The 26919-nt window shown below is 37.4% G+C and overlaps 1 protein-coding gene across 1 annotated transcript in view; it reads right to left on the bottom strand.

The window, feature by feature from the left end:
* The window catches only part of Prkdc (protein kinase, DNA-activated, catalytic subunit), a 199243-nt gene that overhangs the window by 158945 nt on the left and 13379 nt on the right, over positions 1-26919 (bottom strand). Inside the window, exons 11-21 of the mRNA XM_028778260.1 lie at positions 21105-21251; positions 19833-19997; positions 17255-17423; positions 15728-15777; positions 14447-14572; positions 12072-12224; positions 8479-8591; positions 7948-8107; positions 7173-7259; positions 5538-5657; positions 4981-5140 (exon numbers count right to left, since the gene is read on the bottom strand). Coding sequence (XP_028634093.1) covers positions 4981-5140; positions 5538-5657; positions 7173-7259; positions 7948-8107; positions 8479-8591; positions 12072-12224; positions 14447-14572; positions 15728-15777; positions 17255-17423; positions 19833-19997; positions 21105-21251 — 1450 coding nt within the window. The remainder of the gene's footprint in view (positions 1-4980; positions 5141-5537; positions 5658-7172; positions 7260-7947; positions 8108-8478; positions 8592-12071; positions 12225-14446; positions 14573-15727; positions 15778-17254; positions 17424-19832; positions 19998-21104; positions 21252-26919) is intronic.

Below are 26919 nucleotides of genomic sequence, written 5' to 3' on the forward strand. Positions count from 1 at the left end.
TAATTCTGAGTTAAATAAAATATTTGACATATGTTCATTTTCTATTGCCTAGATGGTTATTCTACAGCCATGAAGTTATTTATCAGTAGTTATAAGTTGCAAGGTAGGTATGGCTTAGTTCATCAAATCTTTGGCTCTCAAAAATCCTGATAGCCACTACCTTGGTTTATCTAGTTCTTAATTTGATTTTTTTTTTCTTACTTTAATATTTCTTATGTCTTGGAAGCTGGACTTTATGGTGTTAAGGCCTAGATAACTGTTACCTGACTAGTCTGCCATTTTGTGCTATAAACAAAATTAAAAGAAAATTTTCTCACTTTGTTTCTGCTTTTACTAGGAAAATTTCTCATGTGCAAGTTGATTACATATTCTATTATGTTCTAATGCCCTTGGAAACCAATCACAATAGAAGTCAGTAGAACTGTTTTGTATAAGTACCTGAAATAAGCTTAGACCTGAGTCAACCGTTATAAGCCTTTATAAGCTGCCCCTAGGATGGACCCCAATATAAGAGAGGCATCTATCTGCATCTATTCAGAATAACGCTTTGATTTTGAGTAGGGGTTGAGTAACGCTTACGTTCCCAAGACCTCCCTGGAAACAGGCATCCTACTTGGCAGAAAGAGACATGTATGTGGGTGACTAACATCCTGGTTGGCAAATTAAGACATGAATGTTAGACAAGGCAAATCCCCTGCCACAGCTGAATACACCAACCAACCAACCAATGGGAGCAGGGTAAGTGTATAACAAAGACATGTTCCTAAGGAAATCCCCTATCCCTAAATCCTGATGGTAGAATAACTTGGCACTGATGTTTGTGGATTTTAGGCTTAAAAACCTTGTAGGATCTTAACACAGGATTACAACCAGCTCGACAGTCTGGATTTGTAATCCTTGCTCAATCAGTCCTGAGGCATATAAACTATCCCTGTCCGACTGGGATCAGTTTCATGTGGTTTGTGAGGTGACTCCAACAATGGGTGGAGACAATGTGTTTGGGTTTAGGGCTGCTGACATTTAGGGACTATCTAAGTTACCTTCCTATTACTGTGATAAACACAATTACCGAGCAATTTCTAAAAAGAGACTATCTGTGCTCTGGTTCAAAAGTGATAAGAGTGTGTCATGCCATGAAAACATGGCAGCATGGCTGAAGCAGGAAGCCCAGAAATAACATCTCAGCCACAAACATAAAGGAAAGAGAACAAACTGGAAGTAGGCCTAAGCTATAAAACTTTCAGGGACTACCCCTAGGGAAGAACTTGCCTCAATCAAGGTTGCATCTCTTAAACCTCCTGAAACAGGAGCATCAAATGACGACCTTTAAGGTTCCACAGAGTCTCAGATTCCATGTCCTGAACTTGTCCCACTACCTCCTCCTTCACCTCAACCAAGCTCTAGATTTGTACCCGCCTTACTTGCATCTACTCACACAGAGGTCCCTTTATGCCCCCTCCACCACCATATTCCATATTCAGATTTCCCATGTCCTCCTTCAGGGTCTAGCCTTGTGAATAGTCCCTACCACCTTCTAATCATTTTTCAAAAACTAGCCAGATCTAGCCCGGGTCCCACAGCCTAGTCTGGCAACCCACCTGTGCCTGCATGCCAGCTGACCCCTTGGCTTCTGTCAGGACCTGACCTACCTGCACCCAATCACAGATCACTCTATGCCACCTCCACCACCCCACTACATACTCATATACTTCAGGAAGAATATGGGAAGTCTGTTGAGTACTCCTGACTTTCACATATATAGCATGAATCTTACTTACAACCAATGCATCAGCCTACTCTGTTCCTCAGGGCTGTACTGGCTGGTTTTGTGTCAACTTGACATGAGCTGGAGTTATCACAAAGAAAGGAGCTTCAGTTGAGGAAATGCCTACATGAGATCCAGCTGTAAGGCATTTTCTCAATTAGTGATCAAGAGGGGAGGGCTCATCACAGGTAGTGCCATCCCTGGGCTGGTAGTCTTGGATTCTATAAGAAAGCAAGCTGAGCAGGCAGAGGGAGCAAGCCAGTAAGTAACATTCCTCCATGGCCTCCGCATCAGCTCCTGCTTCCTGACCTGTTTGAGTTCTAGTCCTGACTTCCTTTGGTAATGAACAGCAATGTGGAAATGTAAGCTGAATAAACTCTTTCCTCCCCAACTTGCTTGTTGGTCATGATGTTTATGCAGGAATAGAAACTCTAGACAAGGGCCTTCAGTGAAAAAGAGCTATATATAGGTTTGGGCCTGGATCTACCCTATCAATTCCCAACCATATTGTAGCCAACCTTTCTACTCACTCCTGTCTTCTGACAAACACCAGGCTTGGACCATGAAGCACATCCTACCTGTCCACCTCACTTCAACCCACAAAAGCCACTTCTAATCTCTAAAACCAACATGTCCCACACTTTCTCTTCTGCCTCAACCTGCTCTGTCCACAGAACTAACAAAGGAAGTCCACATGCCCAGCTCTTATCTTAAGAATCCAATAATATGAAGCCCATATCTTCTCTCTCAAACCTACCAGTCTTATAGAAATGCTTGCCAATGAGAATTACCTAGATGAACTCCAAGATACAGAATGTAAAAGAACAATCTTAAACTTCATCAAGGAATTTGAAGCCTTTAAAGAAGACACAATGAAATCAAGGAGAATAAGCTTAAGTAAATGCCCAGAGTGATGCCCAAGAAAATACAGACATAAACCTGATAGAAATGACAAAAATAATACAAGATTTAAAAAAGATTTCAATCAAGAAACAGAAACATTGAAGACCCAAGCTGAAATGAACATGGAATTGAAAAACACACAGCCCAAACAAGAAACCCAAAGGAAAGCAGTAGCCCATCTTTGGTACTTTGTGGGTTCTTCATTCTTCTACCTTTCTCTACTCCATGACATGAGGTAAGAGAGAGAAAAAAGGAAAGAGATCCCTGAATAAAGTCACAGGTCAGAAAAGGAGTGGTGACATTATTGTTAGACTACTTTCTACTGATTAGAGGTGTTGAGTTCTGTGGACAACCTGAAGCAGCCACATTTAATCCCACACCTGGGATTAAAATGAAAAGATATTCTTATAATATTTCCATGTTTTTAAGAAACCAAAATTCCAAAATTGTCACTTCAGAAAACCAAACAAGCAGAATGGATCAAGCAGAAGACAGAATAACTCAAAGACAACTTATCTATCGAACAAATGAACGAGAACCATGAAAAATTTTTAAACATAGAAAAGGAAGACACAGAAAATGTGAGACATTATGAAAAAAAAAAAAAAGAAACCTTTGAATTACAAGTATAGATGAGGGAGAAGAATCCCAAGTCAATGGCATAGGCCAGATCTTCAACAATATCATAAAAGAAAACTTCTCCAATCTGAGGAAAGATACATCCATACAAAGAATACCAAATAGACAAGACAAGAAAATAAAGTCCTATTGGCTTATCATATCACTAAGCATATTGAAAAAAGAAAGTTGTTGAAGTGAGTAAGAGGGGGAAAAAAAAGTCACATATAAAGGAAACTACATCAGAAATCAGAAATAACAGCTGATTCCTCAATAGAAACCTTGATAGCCAGAAGAGCCTATTGTTGTTCTCCTTGGTTATTCCACAATCAGAGGGAAAAGGTAAGCCCCTACTGCTAAGCAAATCATGTACTTCAGAAACAGGGTCCAGAGACTCCTGAACTGGAGCTGACCTCAATGTCCTCTCCCTGAGGCCTGGCTTTCATCCAAAAGGTATTATCCAAGTTCTCAAAGGAAGAAGACAATAAACACTCTTACCCTGCTATCATGCTTATGAAACATATCAATAACAAGCATGGTATGATAACCCTAAAAGTAACTAGTGGAACATATACATTGGTTTTACCAACAACTCTATAACTGGACTTAAGACCCACTCAACAACAGGAAACCATGTCTGATACTACAAACCTACATACCTTGGTATTACCAACAGCTCTATAATTGAACTTAGGACCTCAAAAAAAAAAAAATCTATAAGAACTCAATGATAGGAAAACATGCCTGGTACAGAAAATCTAGCTAACTAATCAGTACCAGCAAAGTCAATGTTACTGAAGGAGAACCTATAACTAGAAATTTACTAATCCAGGATAATCCCTAACAACCATCTATAAACATGTATCCTTATACCCACAGTAAGTGTAGCCTTCAACCCTCATCAAGGAAACATCTCTCAGCAATAAACAGAGACTACTACAGAAAACCACAACCAATCATAATGCAAAAATTTTGGGCCCTGTTCCAGTAGAAACTTCTATAGAGTACTACAACACCTAAGGCTCAGGAATACTGTGAAAGAGACAACAGAAAGACTGTATAAACCAGAGGTTCAGAGAGTTTGCAATGATATGTCTCCTAGAAATACTGGAAACTACACCCACAAAGACTTTATCAACATGATTGTCCTAACATTAGCTGAACAAGGATGACACCAATGAACATGACAGAGAAAAGCCTGAATGACCTCAACCGTACAGAAAAAACTACTAACAACTCTATAAATGGGAGTAGAAGCTGGGAGTAGAAGTGGTCTTCCCAAGGAAAAGTACACCAATTAGTTGTCCAGTGCCAAACAGTCAGACATGATGACACAAACAAGTAATATTATAGAGACTCAACAGGTAATATTTAGGAATATATGAGTATATACATATAGGCATGTACTAACCGTTAGTGAATAAACAAACAATGTACTTGAAGGAGAGTGGGGAGGGAAATGAAAGGGACAAATCTTGTAATTAAATTATAGTATCAAAAAAAACTTCAGTTTCCTTCCAGTTTATAAAATATTAACAAATCATCCAAGAAATGACAAATTAAAAGAAAATCCAACCAAATACATTTTGATTATTCTGTGATGGAACTTTATAAGCTCAAAAAATACTAATTCAACTTTATTAGCACATTCCCATTTCATTTATGATACTTCTCCCAATTTCTATAAAACTTACCTGATAAGGTTGAAGTATTCAGATACCCATCAAGGCAGGGGAGAATATCTTTGTAGTAAGGCTGCATTATAGACTTGTCAATGTGAACTGACCATTCTTTAAGGGCATGTAGACCTATTTCTGCCAGTGGCATATGACTCAGGCCCAGCTTGAAAGCCATCTATATGTCAATACAAACAGGGAAAATTGAAATAGAAATGTAAGACCTAAAAAGGAAAACCCATCAATTATTTTTATTGTTCCTAATTGATGTGTTTTCTATTGTTAGCCCTGAGAAACTGATAAAAGTGAGTTGACATAGTTCAAAACACCAGAGGAAACAAACAACAGCAGGCCATGACTGAGGATTTCCTGCAGGCTTTCAACACATGCAAGACCCAACTCTCAGGTCAATTTGTAGAGAGGAGCAGAGCAACCTCTGTTATTAAAAACCTACTAGCTAGGAAGTCCTCAAGTTCACTGCGAGGTGAGCACCTGCTTTAACTTGACATTTCCATGTCTTCTAGGAAACGAAGTGGTGATCAAAGTTAAAGGCATACTCAAGAAAACACACCTACCTGCAATGCAGGAACATAGGCTCTAACATCAAGTTCAATGATGTCATGTGGTAAGGATAGAACAAAGGTTAAACAAGAGGCCAACAGTTCATCCTTGTACTGCTTCATTTTAACTGATACCTTAGCAAGAAAGAGCACACAAAAAAGCTGCATTTCAGAATATAGTTTACAATTTGAAAATTAAAAATATTCACCTTCTTCTTAAATGTGAAAAACAAGCATGCAGCCTTTATTTGTCATAACTACATTTGCTTAAAAACTAAATGCTAATTCCCAGAAAAAATTAATTTGTTTAAGTACTTATTCCCCTTTATATTTTTTCTTTCTTTCTTTTTTTTTTTTTTTTTTTTTTGGTTTTTGAGACAGGGTTTCTCTGTATAGCCTTTGCTGTCCTGGAACTCACTCTGTAGACCAGGTCCCCTTTATATAAAGCTTTTCCTTGTTATAAATTTAAGAAAAGGGGTGAGATATGATCAATGTACAATATAGGTAGATACAAAATGTCATAATGAAACCCATTATTATAAATAATTATTTACTAATACAGGCCAATATTCTTATTATATTTGAGTTGTCATCACTCAATCAAATTATTTTCCTGAGAATTTAAGCAATTTTTGAAGCAGTGATTTCCTGCGTTAAGCTTTTAAATGACCTTACTACCAGGACAAATATGTCATCCCAACATTTGCCTACCTGAGAAGAGAGGAATGGGAGCTCAAGGACAGCCTAGGCTACACTTCAAGACCCTGTCACGTAAAGTAGCCAGAAAGATACATCAGTAAGTAAAAGCACTTGCTATCAAGTCTGACAAAGTGAGTTTGGCCCAGGACACACAGTGTGGAAGAAAATTGGCTTCTGCAGGTTGTTCTCTGAACTCTACTTGTGTCATATGCACAGGCAATAAGTAAATTAAAAAAAAAAGAAGAAAAACAAAAAACAAAATACAAAAAACCCCACCACCATCAATAAATTTAATTTAATTTAATTTAAAGAATTAAATTTCTACAAAATACCTGCAAAACTTCACCAGGTTAATGAAAGCTGAAAATCATTTGGTTTAGAAGGGTGCAACACATCGATCAAGCATTTAAACAAAACCTCACTCCAAATCTGAATTTAAGAAACCAATTTCCAAGGCTAGAGAGATGACTCAGTGAAGCAGTGGGTATGGAGCGTGCCATCAAGACTGCGGACTGAAGTTTGTAATCTACATACTGACATGAGAGAAACAACTCTGGTAATTTATCTAACTGGCATATGTGTACCATGATACACAAGCACCCATAAACACATAAATGTATTATATAAAAAATAGAAAGAAAAAAATACCTGGCCTGATGACATATACCTTCGATCCTAGCATTCAGGAGGCAGAGGCAGGCAGATCTCTGTGAGTTTGAGGAATAACCCGGTCTACATAGTGAGTTCCAAGCCAGCTAAGGCTGCTGCACAATGAGACCTGGTCACAAACGAGCAAATACAAAACTCAAAACTCAAATGTATATGTATGTATGTATGTATGTATGTACGTATGTATGTATGTATGTTGTTGACAATCATTAGAATTTTTTAAACTAAACATTCATTTAAAAAGATCCTGTAACACATTAAGACAAATTACATAAATATTACCTCTTTGCCAAATTTTGCAAATAAAGCAAAACAAGAATACTTTTCTGCATCTTCAGGAGAATGTTTCAGACACTTTGGACTAATTCCCTGTCAAACAAAGCAGCAAATTAGTATGTTAAGCAAGAATGAAGAACTTGCACACCTCATCTCCCAGTTCTCAGTCTTTCTCCAGAGGATCAATCCCCTTCATGCTGCCATAGTCTTGTTTGGAGAAGAGATTCAGTTCCAAGGGTGCACTCCAACAGACATCAAATAGAAACAGAGCGGGGTGGGGTAGGGTGGGGGGGGGGAGTTAGGGACTGTCCAAAGCCATAGGCAATGGCCAACTATCCCTTCCTCATCTTCTAGTAAAAAATACATTGGCTCTGCCCAAGGCATTTGTGTGACCAATAGGAGCCTCAACTGTACAATTTACGTCACTCTCCAATTTTATGGCACCAGGACACTTAAAGACTTTGTAACACAGACGTCTAGTAGACTCCAAGAAGTGTCTCTGACTAGCTAAATCTTGAGAATATCTGGGACTTCTAGAGTAATATTTGGTCCCAGGATCACTTTGAAGAGTTGGTAATCTTATATAATTATCCAGATGCCTAAAAATCAGAGTAGAAAATGCTACTACCTTTTTAAGAGTATTCTAATTGACATCCACATACCACTTTTCTTTTTAATTATCAAAATTAGACTTTAAAACTGCATATGCCATAAGCACTCTATAAACACAAGAGTTATAAAAGAAACACAAGAATTGTTCAGGTTCCTAAGAAACACTTACCTCAAAATATTTTATTTTTCTGGCATTTTTCACTGCAATAGAAAGCAATTTGTAGAAACCACTGATGAGTGGCAAGTGTGTAGACTGTAAAATTAACTCATAGGCAAATGAGTACATCCATGGCTCAAAAAAGCTTACTTGTTTCTTAGGGAGAATCTCCCTATAAAGACAAAATATTTAAGGAAAAAATGTTTATCCTATTAATTCTTACTAAGCTATAAAAGTACGAGACATTGAAAGTGATGAGCAACTCCACTTACAACACTTTTACACTTTCCAGCACCTTTAAGGATATTTATGCTTCTTTTTTCCTGCCTGAGATCTAACTTTTCAGAAAAAAAAAAAAACATACAAAAAACAACAATAACAAAGCTAAGTCTAGACTACAAGAAATATTTCAAAAGTTTATAGAAGCAATTTTAGATTATAAGTCATTTACTATTTTAACTTTTATATTTATATAAGAGATCTCCTCTATTAGAGTTATTAAACAGATTTTCAATCATAAATAATTAAAATTCTACAAAATACCTGCAAAACTCCACCAGGTTAATGAAAGCTGAAAAATCATTTGGTTTAGCAGGGTGCAAGTTAGCAGCTGGATCTGAAGTTGGGATCACCCAGACATCAGCAGTGTTTCCATCCTGAAAAATTGTCCCATATCAAGAACTGTTCCATTTACCACCACGTCATTCATACAACATGAAACTGTCATAGAGAAGTCTTTACAAGGAAAGAACACAAAAGTGAGAAAGAAGTAATCAAGTCCTTAAGAATTTTAAGAATAATGGGGATAGAAGCAGAAAACCAAAGGACTTATAAGAAAGAATGTGAAAAATACAAAATATAAGGTGGGAAGGGCATTATCTTTCCATTTTGAAAGTTTTTGACTGTTGAGTGGAAAAAGGACAGCATTTTCAACAAATGGTACTGGTTCAACTGGAGGACAACATGTAGAAGAATGCAAATTGATTCATTCTTATCTCCTTGTACAAAGCTCAAGTCTAAGTGGATAAAGGACCTCCACATAAAACCAGATACACTGAAACTAATAGAAGAGAAGGTGCGGAAGAGCCTCGAATACTTGGGCACAGGGGAAAAATTCCTGAACAGAACACCCATGGCTTATGTTCTAAGATCGAGAATTGACAAATGGGACTTCATAAAATTGCAAAGATTCTGTAAGGTAAAGGACACTGTCAATAGGACAAAACGACAACCAACAAATTGGGAAAAGATCTTTACAAATCCTACATCTGAGAGAGGGCTAATATCCAATATATACAAAGAACTCAAGAAATTAGACTCCAGACAACCAAATAACCCTATTAAAAAATGGGGTATAGAGCTTAACAAAGAATTTTCAACGGAAGAAACTCGAATGGCCGAGAAGCACCTAAAGAAATGTTCAGTGTCCTTAGTCATCAGGGAAATGCAAATCAAAACAACCCTGAGATTCCATCTCACACCAGTCAGAATGGCTAAGATTAAAAACTCAGGTGATAGTAGATGCTGGTGAGGGTGTGGAGAAAGAGGAACACTCCTCCATTGTTGGTGGGACTGCAAGATGGTGCAACCACTTTGGAAATCAGTCTGGCAGCTCCTCAGAAAATTGGACATAGCATTACCTGAGGACCCAGCTATACTACTCCTAGGCATATACCCAGAAGATGCTTGAACATATAACAAGGTCATATGCTCAACTATGTTCATAGCAGCCTTGTTTATAATAGCCAGAAGCTGGAAAGAACCCAGATGTCCTTCAACAGAGGAATGGATACAAAAAATGTGGTACATTTACACAATGGAGTATTATTCAGCTATTAAAAATAATGAATTCGAGAAATTCCTAGGTAAATGGAACTAGAAAATATCCTGAGTGAGATAATCCAATCACAAAAGAACACACATGGTATCCACTCACTGATTATTGGATATTAGCCCAGAACCATGAAATATCCAAGAGTCAACTCACAGGCCACATGAAGCTCATGAAGAAGGAAGACCAAGTGGGGTGCTTCAGTCCTTCTTAGAAGGAGAAACAAAATACTTAAAGGAGTAAATATGGAGACAAAGTGAGGGACAGAAACTGAAGGAGGGGCCATCTGAAGACCTTTCCACCTGAGTATCCATCCCATGTGCAGTCAACAAAGGTAGATGCTGATGTGGAAATCAGGAAGTGCATGCTGATAAGAGCCTGATATAGAAGTTTCCTTAGAGGTCTGCAAGAGTCTGACATATTCAGAGGCAGATGCTCACAGCGAGCCATTGAACTGACTATGGGGTTCCCAATGGAGGAGTTAAGAGTGAAGACTGTTGGAGTTGAAAGGGTTTGTGGCCTCATGAGGAGAGCAACAATACCAACCAATCAGAGTCCCCAGGGTCTAAACTACCAGCCTGGGAGCACTTAGGGAGGGATCCATGGCTTCAGCTGTATATGTAATGGTGGAGGGCCCTGCTGGGCATAGGTAGGAGAAGAGATCCTGGGTTTCATGAAGGCTGGATGCCCCAGGGGGTGGGAATTTGAGGGTGGGGAGGTGGGAGTTGGGAGGGTAGATAGGGGTACATCCGCAAAGAAGCAGGAGGAGGGGTGAGGAGACAGGGGGTTCCTGGGTGGGTGGGGGATGGGGTAAGGGGATAACATATGAAATGTAAATAAAACATCCAATAAAAAAAAAAAAGGAAGTTTCTGAGACAAGGTTTTACTTTGTAGAGTAGGCTACACCCTTGAACTCATGGCAATTGTACTGCTTCTACCTCCCAAAGGTTGAAAGCCAACATCAGGGAAGTGCTGTATTTTTTTTAAAATAATGACGACATCTTGACAGAGACAAACTTCAAAAAAGAGAAAGCATCAATAATGACACATCAGTTTCTAATTGCTACATAAAAGAATAATGCGTAATAAAGAGACAAATGCAAGTTTTAGAAAATACATGATTTTATTCTATTTATTTATGTATTTTTTGAGACAAGGTCTTACTCTGTAGCCATATGAACTTCAAATTTACTATGTAGTCCAGGTTGACCTTGAACTCCATATCTTTAAGATATAGAATTACAGACATGTAAGGTCATGCCCAGCTCAGTTTTAATCATATTTTTAAGGTTGTATCCTCAAATCTGTTATCAGATATAATTTTTGTACTCAAATTCTAAAGTTAAAGAACAAGGAAATGTAGAAACATAGTGTGGTAGTGTATCCTACAATCCTGGCACTTTAGATTCCAATGCAGGATTGTGAGTTAAATGCTCACTCTAGGCTATACAGTGGACTGTATTTCAAACAAAACAAGAACCACAGAGTGAGAACTGGGAGACCAGCTGTTACAGAGGTGGCAGGTGACAACACCAGAGAAAGAGAAGTGATTAAAACTAACAATGCTGGACATGTTCTAAACTGTAGGTGGACTTGCTAACAATATGGTTCCAGGAAACATCTTTAGGAAGATTTGTGTTTTCATATGTTTATGTATGCTCTGAAGGAGGGACATACTGACATGGAAATCACTATGTAGCTCAAGATGATTTTGAACTCATGGCAATCTTCCCAACTCAATCTCTACAGTACCAGAATTACAAGAGTAAGGCACCATGTCCAGTCCACCTTAGGTGAATGGTCTTATTTTTTAAATTAAGATTTATTTTTGCTTTTATTCATTTATTTGTGTGTGTGCACACGTGGGGGTGGGAGGACAGGGGGAGACTACATGTACATGTGTGCCTGTAGACACCATGCTGAATGCCCTGGATGTGGAGCTACAGGTGGTTGTGAGCTACCTAACATGGGTGATAGCCGTATGTAGGTTTGCTGAGGCAGAGTTTTATTTTGTAACACAGGCTTGTCTTGGACTCATGATCTTCCTACCTCAGCTTCTCAAAAAGCACCACGCCTGACTAAAAAACATTACTTTAACACTACCCATATAAATCACTTTTGGATACACTTTTGATAAGATATCCTATATACTGGATTGCATTCAACAAAAAAAGCACCCAAGGCACATGATTGTCACAAAGAAATTTGTGACAATTTCCCTTTCTCCCTTGAAGACTGCTATTGTCCCGAGCATGCAAAGAGTTGGTATTAGAATGATACAAGGTTATTGATAGGCTCCACTAACCTCCTGCTCTCCAACAATCTGTTTTTCCAGTGTAAGATCCAATTTTTCCACAATCTTCAAAACTGATCTTATAAATTCATCATAGAGTAAACGATTCAGACTTTTAAGGGAGGAATTCACAAAGAGAAATGTTTCATCTCCTAAAATAAAATCCTGTAAGTAAAGAAAAATGTAAGAGTTCAAAAATCTTACGCTAAAAATTTTATAAGCGTTATAATGTGTACTTTCACAGATATGTGTTTACTGAGGTATGATGGAAAGAATATATAAACTGTGACAAATTTGCCTCGAGGTTTAAAGCTTGAAAACTTAATCTTTACAAATTATTGTAACATTTTAACCACATAGTATGATTTAATACCCTATACATGGATGTGCATGAGAGGATACCAGTCAACTTTGTCAAAGCATTTGGGTCAATTAGTTTGCATATGTATGTATGTATAACATACATTAGTATAATGTAGTTTGTTTTCTCTCTCAATCTCTCCTTTCCCCCTACATCTCAGTTACTGAGGACTAAATCTTCAGTAAAGGAGTAAGGGTCTCTTACATCCTAAGAAAACACTGTTCCACCAAATCACACTACAGCCCCTGATAAAAGTCTTCTTTTGACAGGATCTCATATATAGTCCAAGTTGGTTTCCACCTCAGAGTCACCAGCAACCACATTCCAAATGCTGAGGTTGTTTTACATCCAAGCTGTACATCACCACTATACACCCATACTATTTAAAGCCAATAAAAAACAAAGCAAAGCAAACAAACAAAAAAACTAAAAACCTAAGAATGTATGGCTTTTGATGTGACAGAAATCACTGATTGTGAAAATTTTCTTATCCTAGTCAATGTTTTGTCAAGTTATATATTAAAATACTAGCCACCAGAAACTAAAAAATTATCGTCTAGCAACATATTAGGCAAAAGGCATTATTTTAATACAAGTGATATAATTAATAAATACACACTGACCCCTTAGAATTATTAAACAAACTAGATTAATCTACCCAGCAAACAGACAGAGGTGGGTGTAGCACAGTGGAAGAATGTAATTAGCATATTCATTCAGGAGATAATGGGTAGGGGAGCATAGAGAGGAAGGGAAAGACTCAGAGAAATAGGCAAAGCAAAGGAAGGACAGACTAAGTGAAGAAAGAGAGAGAAGGATCTTCATTTTGCAGGAGGAGGAGTACTAAAAGTTAACTTCTTTTTGCAATGCTGATTCTGTGTGCATGTTACACAAATACTCTACTACTGAGTGACATCATTAGCCCTCATTTTACTTATTATGCTTTTACTTTTAACTGCTTTGACTTACACTATTTTAAGTATGCTTTAATAAAAAACTTTTAGCAGGGTAGTTGTGGCACATGCCTTTAATCCCAGTACTTGGGACGCAGAAGCAAACTCTCTGTAAGTTCTAGGTATGTTTTACAGAACAAATTCCAGGACAGCTAAGGCTTCACAAAAATTGAAGTTTTAAGAAAAAAAGAAAAAAGAAAAAAAATTAAAAGTACAATAAAATCCTGAAATAATATGTTACACCTGTTCTTACTAGTTTTTACGTCAACTTGACATAAGCTACAATCATCTGGGAAATGGGAATCGTAAGCGAGAAAATGCTTTCAGAGGACTGGCCTATAGGCAAGTCTTTGGGCTTTTTCTTGATTGATAATTGATAACTCTGGGTAGTGCCACCTTGGTCCTGGACGAAGAAAAAAGAAGAACAAACGTGAGGAGCTCGTTAGTAAGTAGCCTTGATGGACTCTACCTCAATTTCTGTCTCCAGGTCCCTATCCTCATTTCATCAAGGATGAACTATGCTTTGAAAATACAGAACAAAACAAATGCTTTCCTCCCCAAGTTGCTTTTGGTCATGGTGTTTTATCATGGAAACAGGAACCCTGACTAAGACATCTATAACTATGGAGATGTTTTGTTTAGTTTTTCTGAGACATGGTGTCTTGTTGGCTTAGTTTTTAGTTTGTATTTGTTTAGTTGAGCCTCTTAATAAAGATAAGAAGTGGAGTACTTTCAAATTATAAAATTTGGTTGGAGTTGGAAGCAAGAGTATCAGGAGTTCAAGCTGACTCTTAGTTACATACAACTTCCAGGCTAGCTTGAGCTGCATGTGAGACCCTGTTTCAAAAAATAAAAAACAAAGAGGTTAGAGAGATGGCTAAGTAAATAAAGGCATTTGTTTTCAAGCCTTACAGTCTGAGATTAATCTCTGGGAATCACTTGGTGAAAGGACAAAATTGGTTATTAGAAGTTGTTCTCTGACTGCCATGAATGTGTGGGAAGCTCCTCAAATATGGAAAGGTAATAAATAAATAAATAAATAAATAAATAAATAAATAAATTTAAAAATTTACCGCCATCTGGTCACAGCCTAAAAGATGCTGAAAAAGATCCACATAGTCTTTATACGTGGGTACTTTCCACCTGCCCGTTCTGACTTCCTCTGAGGCCCAACGGTTTTCAGACCTAGACTCAACACCCTGGAGAAGAAGAAAACATCCCATTATTGATTGTAGACACATGGGACAGCTGATGTCAGAACATGATGACTTACAGAATCCTCTAACCTAAAATAGCAACCAATATAAATTCTGCAATAAACAAAAGAAAGACAACATAACAAAATAAAACTGGAAAGGTAAAAAAGTGACTGTGACCAATGAGAATTTTTAAACCATCTACCTACCAAACCCATTACAAATCATACATCTTCTCACGTGATCCAAACTCTCATTTCACTCATGGACTGAGAGTTCCTCTAACTTCTATACATTTATATCTTCTCCTAGATTGTAAATATTCTTTGTAAAGACGTAGGTATCAGGAACAGCAAGATGCCTCAGTAGGTAAACACACTTGCTACCAAGCCTGATGACTTGAGTTTGATTCCTGGAATCCACATGATGAAAGAAAACTAAATCTTAAACATTCCCTTCCATCCACCACAAGCTCACTATAGCATGTGCACACACAAACACACACACAGATAAACATAGAAAGAAAAAGTTTAAGTATATATAACATTATTTTATTCCTTAGAAGTATATTTATCAGCCGGGCAGTGGTGGCACACGCCTTTAATCCCAGCACTTGGGAGGCAGAGGCAGGCGGATTTCTGAGTTCGAGGCCAGCCTGGTCTACAGAGTGAGTTCCAGGACAGCCAGGGCTACACAGAGAAACCCTATCTTGAAAAAAAAACAAAACAAAACAAAAAACCAAAAAACAAAAAAAAAAGAGAGAGAGAGAGAAAAAAGAAGTATATTTATCTAACAGAGGTTGGTATTTATACATGAAACTTCAAAATGTAAGGCATGGGTGAGCTGGACTTGGCTGGCAGATTGCTTGCCTGGTATGCATAAAATCTTGGGTTCAATCCCCAGCACTACATAAATGTGGCACACCGATGTACACCTGCAATCCTAGCATTTATTAAGTACAGGAAGCAATATTGGAAGTTCAAAGTGATCTTTGGCTACATCAAGTTCAAAGCTAGGATGCAATGTATAAGAACCTATTTCAAGAAAATGGGCAGTTGCTAAAACTAAGAAAGGCTTTTTTACACATTTACTGCTGAAACATTGTTTCTAACATCCAGTGATAAGAGCAGTTTTTGAAATTTTAGAATCAGAATTTACCTTTTGAAGAACCACTGGTTTAGAACATATTCTAATTAAACCTTGATGCACTAAAAATAAAGAAAACAAAATAATAATGAAGGAAACATTAAGAAGCTCAATCACTCAACAAAACAATTATTTTGTCTCTTAATTTTTATGTGAAATTTGTTAATATGTTTAGTTTTAAATTCTGAACTATTGAGAGTCAGAAACTAAAGCTGGTATGGTAACACACGCTTATAATCTCAGCATTTTGAGAGGAGAGGCTGGACAACTGTGGAGGTCAAAGTCGCCTAGGCTACATAGTGAGACCTGTCCAAAATAAAGTAAAATGTTTAAACAAAAAGGCTTTTTGGTTAAAAAAAAAAAAAAAAAGCTCAGGGGACCTAATGCCCTGTGGAAGGAAGAATCTAGTACAGTTACCTTGTTAAACAGACATCGTAAAACTGCCTTCTAACTACTTATGCGTGTCTAGGGCCACACCACTCTGCATGTACTCCATCTTGTCTAAATTTTTAAGCTTAGAAGTATCTCTTTGCAGTGGGCACCAGTTAATGCTGACACTCAGAACCAGTCAAGATGCTGATAATGACTATTAAGTGCTCAGCCTTAAATGGGATACCTGTACCCTCACTAACACCCCAAGCCTCATGGAATATCTTGGAAGAAGAGTGAGATGAATGTTAAGGGCCAGAGAATGAAGAGGAATACTATAAAATGCTGTCTTCTAGACTTAACATGGCTACTGTATCTACAAACTCACTGTAGCTATCTGCACCAAATCAGGTCAACAGGCAGCAATAATAGGACTCAGTGGGTTATTAACAATGAAAGAGAGAACATGGAGGGGTTAGTGGGAAGAAGAAATTGAAGGTTGATACACGGAGTAGGAGGAAGGAGTTGAGGACTGTAGTAATTTGTATGAGAATGGCACCCATGGGCTCATTTATATGCTTGAATGCTTGGTCTCTCTGTTCATGAAACTGTCTGGGAAGGAACAGGAGGTGTGGCTTTGTGGAAGAAGGTGTGTCACTGGGAGTGAACTTTGAGATTTCAAAAATTTGCCTCTTGTCTTTATCTCCGAATAAACTTGCAGATCAGATGTGAGCTCTTATCCACTGCTGCAGCCTGTCTACCTGCTGTCATCTTCCCTGCCGTGATGACCATGGACTAACTAAATTCCCTGTATCTGTGAGAAAGCCCCAATTAGTGCTTTCTTTTATAAATAGCCTTGGTCATATTGTCTCTTCACACCTATAGAACAGTAACTAAGACATGAGTACATATAATCCAGATGTGTTGTTTACATTTTTTAAATTGTCAAAAACAAAATCAAAGAAAGATTCTATGTAAAGAAGTAATAAGCACCATTGACTCTAAAATCTAATAAAGAAAAGATATTTGATTCATCAAAAATGAAAAGTTCTCTAAAAAGTAGTATATGCACAAAGAATTAGAGAACCATATTTTCTTTAAATATATCAAATAGCATGTTAAATGTTTAGCATTTATCACAATAAGAATGAAAATAAAGGGCAAGCTTACCCACAGCACTAATGCAATTCCAGTGAACTGGTCCCTTCTCTGCTAAGGCTAGGAAAACTTTTACTATTGCTTTACAACATACCAACTGCATTTTGGGACTATACTGAGGGAAGCTGTCTATCTGTACCACCATGAGATGTTCTAGTACTGGAGTATACACCTCCGGAACCTACCAGAAATGGAGAAAAACTCAAAATTAGAACAGGAAATAAATAGAATATTTTAATATTTTATTTTAATATGTTATAATATGTAATATAGTATGATATATAAATATTTTATATAATATATAAATATAAATAGAAGAAATAGTACATATATATATATATATATATACTCTAATTTTTATAATTGAAGTAGTCGCAAGTAAATATAAATTCTGACTTGTTAACCTATCTAACTATTGCAGCTTCCAGAATGAAACTGTCTGAGTGGCATTTATAGCACACTTCTCAGTGGCTATCTGAATCTTTTAGAAAGATGGAAAAGGTAACACTTATTTGTTCTGCTCCGGACTCCAGCTTATTAAACTGTGTGTTGTGATCCAAATGCGATCATTCAATCAACTAAGGGGATCATAAGATATATTAGAAGAGTAAGATATTTCCAAATACCCAGATTGATAAGTTAATTTTTAAAAAGTCAAACAGGGGCTGGTGAGATGGCTCAATGGTTAAGAGCACTGACTGCTCTTCCAGAGGTCCCCAATTCAATTCCTAGCAATCACATAGTGGCTCACAACCATCTGTAACAGGATCTGATGCCCTCTTCTGGTCTGTCTGAAGATAGCTACACTGTACTCATATACAGAAAATAAATAAATAAAAAAAATCAATGGCGCACGCCTTTAATCCCAGCACTTGGGAGGCAGAAGCAGGCGGATTTCTGAGTTCGAGAGTTCGAGGCTAGCCTGGTCTACAGAGTGAGTTCCAGGACAGCCAGGGCTACACAGAGAAACCCTGTCTTGAAAAACCAAACCAAAAAAATAAAAAATAAAAAATAAAAAAATAAAAATAAATCAAACATGTAAAGAACATGAGGTGTAGGGCTAGAGAGCTGTCTCAGAGTTTAAGAGTACTGGTGCTCTCCCATTCCTATCGCCCAAATGGCAGCCCACATCTACCTGTAACTCCAGGTCTTAGTGATGTAGTGCCTTCTTCTGAGCTTTGAAAGGGCAGGCATGCATGTGGTGCTCAGACACCCATTCAGGCAAAACACCCATACACAAAATAGTTAACAAGTAAGAAATGAAGAATGCAAGGGATTTCAAGAAGTGCTTGCCTGTTGTGTCACACGACTTGACCACACCCTAGCTTCTGAACACACTCTGCATCATGTCCTGCAGTGTCACTATGTACATAAACATAACTCTGCCAGGTTTTGCTATGCATTTATGCCAAGAAGCAGTCTCAGCTTTGGTGTTGCAAAATCATTTATCAGTTCGAATACTGCGCATCCTATAGCAGCAAATAGTAAACCAGGATTTAAATCTTTATGTAAAAGTAAGCAAGCAATCCATCTCATTAGTATGTAAATTTCATCTTTAATAAATGTTGACATTTTCAATCTCCTTTAATCTTTAATAAATGGCAAAGTTATATAGAAATCAAAGAATTGTTTTACGATAAATTTAAGTTATTCTTTATTATCAGAAAATGTTTGATTTGTACAACTATTTAATATACTTATATACCCAGGACTGTATCAAAATTTCTCTGGTTAAAAAAAGGTCAGAAATGGAAAGTTTTAGTAACCCTGCTTACTAACAACAACAATAATACAACAATACCTATGACACAAATAATAATAAGATGTCATGAGGCTCTGATTGTACTCCATATCACTCAAAATTCCTTGTGGAGGGTTCTGTCCTTCCACAGAAGAGAAGGCCCAGAACAGGGGAGGGTTTCAAGTGTCATCTGTCACAACCTCCTTACCTTCCCCACAAGTTTCCAGTTCCTACTGAGGTTTACTTTGTGCAAGGCAGTTTTGATGTCTCAGGCTTAGAACTGTGACGTGCCAAACCTGGCTAGACTGACAGCCAAGAACCCCCCGAGAGCTCCTAATACCTACGCCAGTTCTTCAGTCTGGATCAGCTAAACCCCTTGAGGAGCCTGGCTCCTTTACTGTCTCATCTCAAAGCTTTTGTGTTCCTTTTTAGTCTCTGAGCTAACATGGGACCAGAAGTTAAGAGTAACCTTTACAGGTCCAGCAGACTGTTAGACTAGCAAACACAACTTTCATTAGTACCTGCCCTTTGGGATTTTTACTATCTATTGTCAAAAGAAATATTAGTGAGTTTTGGATAGATGTTAAGCAATGTGGCTGGTTTCTAGAGCCTACAGTTATAATGGTGCTTGTGAGACACTTGTTGCTAAACTTTGTTGTTTCGAAAAATTAAATTTGTATCTGCAAGCAAGTTTCTGGTAAATTATCCATTTTTTACTGTTATTAAGGAGCTCCACAATTGATAATTTAACCAAGAAATTCTGTGCTTTTTATTAATTAAAAACAAAGGTTAATTGTGGTGATGAGATTAAGTACTTACAACCATGCTCAGTGTAACCATTTCACTTACTGTGTCAAGGTAAAGCAAGACACTTGCAATAGACTGAAGGAAACTTGGCATCTGGTAAACATGATCCTCAGTAGCATCTGTCTGGGTGAGGAACATCTGCTTACAACGCTGAATGAGCTCCACGTACATGAAGTCAACATCTTTTGCATTTATAACCTTGCAAGGCTTTAGGAAAGGCAAAACAGAAACTGAAATCTTATCAGCATCAAAACAAAGGTATTTAACATGTCATATTAAGATATGTGGTTATAAACTGCTGAATATTAGTAATGTAAGCTGTTTACTTATCTTACTGTATATAACATGTTGTATCTTATAATTTTCATAATTATATATAATATAATACACACACACACATACATTCACATCCTAAATGGTTACTTATACAAGTTAATTATGTTCTAGGCTGTTTAAAGGATGGTTCTCACTAGGCACTGGCCCTGTAAGGGTCCCTGCAACATGAGATTTCTCACATACTACTTATTTTGTCCCTGGATTAGTCAGAGCAGCAAATGGTAACAAATGGAGATGGGGGTGGAGTGGGGTGGATAAGGCCTAGGCTAGGTGAATTTAGTATGTAACCCAGGCTGTCCTCAACTTATAGCAACTTCCTAAAGCCCAGATTATAGGTAGGAATACAGCTAGTCTTCTTAAATATGCTGCCTTTCTGTCCTAAGAGATTCTATCTAAAACCTTAAGTGAATACAACTACAGTTTCATATCTACTCATAACACAGTTATAACTATATAGCTATATATACAGTTTTATAGTTTTCAATGAGGGGACTGAAGAGTACAAACGAAAAGAGGATGCTTCTAAACTGCAGAATTAAATTTATATCAGTTTTGTTTCCTTGGAGGTGTTTGTATTTCTTGGTTAACTATGTCCTAGGTATGTTTAGATGGCCTAACCTGGACTTAGAGTGCTATGTAGTCCAGGTTGGCCACAAACTCTTAATTCTCCTGCCTCCGTTTCCTGCACTGGAATTACAGACATGTATCAGGTAAGAGCTATGTCTTTTTACAATTAATTCAGGGTAGCTTTATGAGAGATTAGCTAACTTATCTTGGTCTTTTTCTTTTTTTCATGTATAAACAGAATAATAACTCATCTTATAGGTGAACTATGGGGAATCTAAGATAGTGCATGTATGCTAGTACATAGTAAACACTGAAAATTGAACTGTTAATAGAATAAATACCAATAATAGATTCCTGTAAATAACTAAATAAAACCAAAACTGTAAGATACAGTAAATGAATGACTCATACTCCCGCAAATAGTCCATATCCACGAACAGCGATGGCTAACTCCTTGTTGTTCGAATCTACATTTCTGATGATTCCATAGAACTGCTCCATAAAGTACTTCAGCCTGCTCTTATGCAACTCTGCATCTTCTGCCACAGTAAATGAAATCTGTAATTACATGACATTTACTCCTTAAAAACATTTAATAGCAAAATAAAAGGACTTAAACAAATTTGACTATTAACATACTGCTTGGTTGCTTTTACTCAGAACCCTCTGCTTCAATGTGCTTAGTTAACGTAAGTCCAAAAACGAGCTTCTTAACTAAGGATACACTGTTATGTAATGCATTATTCCTTAGAGAAAGAGTGTGTGTATGTAAAAGAGACCAGAAAAACAGAGATGATCAGAAAAAGGCACTTCACATTTAAACTTTTCTTAGCTACATTTGTTGTTTGTTTGTGGGGATGTGTAAGTGTGTGTGTGTGTGTGTGTGTGTGTGTGTGTGTGTACACAAAGGCAGAAAGACAAACTATGAAAGTCCCACTATGTGGGTCCCAGATACTGAACTCAGTCATCAGCCTTAGTGGACAAGTGTCTTTACTCATTAAGTCATCATAAAAACTTCAGGTATTTTTGAGATCCAGCTACAAGAGATATCATTAAAACTAGGTGCAGGAACAGAAAAAAAGATACTTGAAATCACTGTTGCCCTAATCAGGATTTCTACTGCTGAAATAAATATCAGGACCAAAAACAATTTAGGGAGGAGTTTGTTTAAGCTAACACTTCCACATCACAATCCATCACTGAGGGAAGGGGGAGAACTCAAACAGGACAGTAACGTGGAGGCAGGAAGCAAACAGAAGCCATGAAAGAATGCTGCTCTCTGGCTTCCTTTACCTGGCTTGCTCAGTTTCTTATACACTCCAGGATCAGCTGCCCAAGGGTGGCAGTGCCCACCATGGGCTGTGCTTTCCTACATCAATCATCAATCATGAAAATGCCAAATAGACTTGTCTAACACATCAATCTTATGGAGGCATTTTCTCAATTCCAATTCTTTCTTCCCAGATTAGCCTAGTTTGTGTTAACATAAAAACTAGCCAGCATAACTATCTACCACACAAACAACCTATGTTGAAGAACATGAGAGTTCAAAATAGCATTCCTAATTTTAGCACAAATTCTACTCAAGTGTAGAAAACAATGTAGGTAATTATCAAAGGCAGAGTGGAAAAATCAACTACTTCGACTGCTAATTTACCAACATATTTCCTAACTATTCCCAAAGCATTATATCTGAGCATGTCCTTCTTGGCTCTTTACTCCCATTAATTTTGAAAATATAAAATTATCATACATAGTGCTTCAAAAACTTTTCTTTCACAAAGCATGTCATGAACATGTTTCCCTAGAAGTAAATAATTAAGCCAGCCAAAGTAGCTCACTTTATACGGAGTCTAACCTAGTAGGACTGCTAAGAGTTCAAGGCCTGGATTACACACTGAGTCTCACATCGTCCTGTGCTACCGAATAAGAGCTTATGTCAAAAACAAAAAAAACAATCAAAAACAAATTAGATAATATCTACTTAGTTACTGAAAATACTTTCATCCTACTGTAAACTACTGAATCACTTAAACTCGGACTAATTTAGTATTGAATCCTGTATTTTTCATGCACTTGTATCCAACTATCTTCTTATAATAGCAAAATGTTAAAAATAATTATTTTACAAAGTAAAGGACAATTTATAACATGTGGTTCATAATTATATATTATGCTACTGTTAAAAATTAATCAAGTAAATCCCAATATATTATTAGGGAAACTTCAACGCTGTGGAAAATCTTGAAGCTACAAAAATTACAAATAATACACCTTTATGTAAAAATATAAGGGGGGGGGGGGACGAGAGAAAAAGAAAATAGTCACCAAAATGGAAAAGTCAAGGATATCAGACTTGAACAGTTTTCTTCGCACTTTTTGTGGGTTAGTTGGTTTCTTTTGTTTATTATATTTTATTTGTTGGTTTTTTTGCTTTTGTATGTGTGTATGTGTGTATGCGTGTGTGTGTGTGTGTGTGTGTATGTGGTGGTTGTGGTTTCTCTGTGCAGCTCTGGCCATCCTAGAACTCACTCTGTACCAGGCTGGATTCAAACTCAGAGACCAATTGCCTCTGCCTCCCGAGTGCTGGGATTAAAGGCTTGTGTCACCACTGTCTGATTATTGTTTTATTTTGGCTCAGTCTGTCTGACTGGTCTGCAACAGTCCTCTTTCTTGGGCTGGGATGGCAAGCAAGAACTACAACACCTAGTGTTCTTTGTACACATATACATGCGCATGCATGCATGCATGCATGCACGTACATGCATTTAAATTTGTACTCATACTTAAACTATATGTAACAAACTTGCAATGTTTTTTCACAGGAACTTTATATAAAACTGAATTTTTGGAAAAAGTTTTATCCCATAGGATAATTCTTAAATTCAAAATTGTACATTGCATAGCTAAAATAATCAAGGCGGGGGGGGGGGGGAAGAAAATTGGCAGACATCTACTACCTAGCTTCAAGAAATAAAAGAAAAGAAAGACTCATGGAGCAAGTTAAGAGTCCAGAAAGAAAGAAATATAAGTCAGGTAATTTTTGGCAAAGGTAAAAAGGACAAGAAAGAAAAGAAAAAAAAAAAAGCATGTTTTCAATAAGTATTGTTAAAACCAAGAATTGGGAGTAGATTAGACAATATTGCTCTTACTCTATTGCAAATACAAAGTGATTCATCACGTATTACAGACCTAAATATAAATGTGACAAGTATAAACTTCCTACAAAAAAAAAAAAAAGAAGAAGAAGAAGAAGAAGATCTTAGGGCATGAAAAGGAGAAGCTAGAGTCAGGCATGGAGGCACACACCTTCAATCCCAGCACTTGGGAGGCAGAGGCAGGAGGATCTCTGATTTCAAGGCCAGCCTTATCTACCCACTTCACTATAATAAGACCTTGTTTTCTATTAGGTTAGTTTCCTCATTTATTTATATAAACTGTCTATTATCAGACATACCACAGAACTACCAAAAAAAAAAAAAAAAAAGAAGGGGGGGGTGGGGGGGGCAGTGGAGATCAGTTGTCCCAAGGTAGTAACTAGATAGTTCATACACACAAAGGCAGATTATCCGAGTTTGTTAAATTAGGGATAACATTTCAAAGGTACTCTGAGTAATCAGGTCAGTGGTTGTTAGAAAGGTTCATCCTCATGCTCTGAAATTTAGTAGGAAAGTGACTTAATACCAGTGTTTATACGTGATGTGATTAAATATGTTCTTGACTTCTTAGACAATTATTTTTCACTCATGTAAAAAATTTTGAATTACTTCAGTAATTGGACTTTTGCTTCTGAGAGCTCTTACAATTTTGAACTACTGTTTTGAGTGAATGTTGTACATTACATATACACATCAATCTTCTGTTTTGTCATTGGTACATATTTAACTTGGACCAACATTATTCTAATTAACCAATAAGTATCAATGTATAAACTTGTTTTAATTACAATTTTTTTTTCTACCAAAACAACAAACAAATGAAACAAACAAATAATAATGAAAGCCAGTTTAAAAATCATTAAATTGGACATCCATCTTCAAAATTTAAAACTTCTACTTTGAGAGATGCTGTTAAAAAAAAAAAAACAAGTCTGGAGACATGGCTCAGCAGTTAAGAGCATTGACGGCTCTTCCAGAGGTCCTGAGTTCAATTCCCAGCAACCACATGGTGGCTCACAACCATCTGTAATGAGATCAGATGTCCTCTTCCAGTGTGTCTGAAGACAATGTACTCATATACATAAAATAAATCTTTAACAACAACAACAAAAAAGAATTTAAAAAAACAGGCAACAGAGGAAAAATTATTCCTAACACTTTCAGAAAAGAGTTTTTATTCAGAATATATAGAAAACTCTTAAAACTCATAAACAAAGTACGGTGGTATACACTTTTAATCTCAGTAGTAAGGATGGATCTCTGTGCCTTTGAACCTAATATAGTCTACCTTCAAAGTGTGTTCACTAGGGATACATAGTGAGACCTGTCTCAACACAAAACAACAAACTCTAATAAACAAAAAGACATACAAACAAAATTTTAACATGGAAAAAATGAGAAAAAAATACTAGGCAAAACAAGGTTTAAGAATGGCTAATCAGCTACCACTGTCTCTTTCCTAAACCAGTGTAATTCCTAGCTTCCGTCTAAGTATTTATCTTTCATACACAGGCAAGTGCAGCTATCTCTACCCAATACCCTTGCAATTTCTTTTTAGAGTAGATGAAAACCATCACAGAAGCTACAACTGGTCAAAATGCAGAGAATAACTGAGCATGGAGAGCTTAGCCGCTTCTGCTATACCTGCAACACAGCCGCTTCATCTAAGGCTCAGGGAACATCATGAAAGACAAGGAATAAAGACTGTAAGAGGCAGAGGACCAGGATGTCTGCTAGGAGATCGTGTCCTCTACATATGACAGGGAAGCTGTACACATGGCACTGTAACAATATAGATGCCTAAGTAAGATCTGAAGAATGACAACACCAGTTGACAGGCCAAATGGTCAGGGGAAAATCTCACAAGGCCTTAACCCTTGATGAAGGAAATCAATGGCTTCTGCTAGGTTATCCAATCCCAAATGGTCACCCCTGAAACACATGCACACAACACTGAGGCTCAAATACACACATGCATATATAGGTAGAAATCATAATTAAAGAACATGCCTTGAGAAGGAGTAGGGAGTGACATGTTGGAGGAACACGAAGAAGAAGAGACAGAACTAGAAATGATGCAAATACAGAACTCATACATGAAACACTCCAGAAATTAAATTTCTTTTTAAAAGGAAGAAAGAAGGTGCTAGAGAGATTAAGTCATTAAGAATTTATGTTGTTCTCGAAGAGGAGCTGGGTTCGGTTCCCAGCACCCACATAGTGGCTCACAGTGGTAGATCACAATCATCTGTAACTCCAGTCTAGGGAATCTTATACATTATTCTAACCTCAGTGGGGCACAAGGCACATATGTGGCAGGCATACATACATACATACATACATACATACATACATACATACATACATACTGGCAAAAGACTGAGACACATAACATGGCAAAGCATAGTGATATAGGCCTTTAATCCTACCTCTGGAGAAGCAGAGTGTTAGGGATTGATTCTAATGCTTTGTCTTAATTCGGCTCTCAAAAATCACACAGGAATCTGCATGTCCAGATGCTGAGGGTTCCTGTCCCCAATTGATTTTTTGTTTGTTTGCTTTTGTTTTTGTTTTGTTTTTCGAGACAGGGTTTCTCTGTATAGCCCTGGCTGTCCTGGTATTCACTCTGCAGACCAGGCTGGCCTCGAACTCAGAAATCTGCCTGCCTCTGCCTTCCAAGTGCTGGGATTAAAGGCGTGCACCACCACTGCCCGGCCCCAATTGATTTTTGATTAATCAATAAAGAGCCAACAGCCAATGACTGGGCAGGGTGAAAGAGGAGGGACTTTTAGGATTCCCGGGCAAGAAACGCAAAAGAGAGAACGAAGAGAATCACCATGACACGGAAGCAGAGAGATGGAAACAGGGCAGCAAAGATAATTTAGAAAGTATTAACTCAGGAATACCAGAGGGGAGTGAGCTAACTACAGGGAGGTTTGGAAGTGCCCAGGCATTCATTGAGCTAGTCAAGGTATATCAAAATATAAAGGTTTTGTGTGTGTGTGTGTGTGCGTTTGTGTTTTCATTCTTGAATCTAGAGAACTCTGGTGGGTGGCAAGAAGTGTGAT

This window comes from Grammomys surdaster, unplaced genomic scaffold (assembly GCF_004785775.1).
Source record: "Grammomys surdaster isolate TR1022 unplaced genomic scaffold, NIH_TR_1.0 331, whole genome shotgun sequence".
NCBI lineage: Eukaryota > Metazoa > Chordata > Mammalia > Rodentia > Muridae > Grammomys > Grammomys surdaster.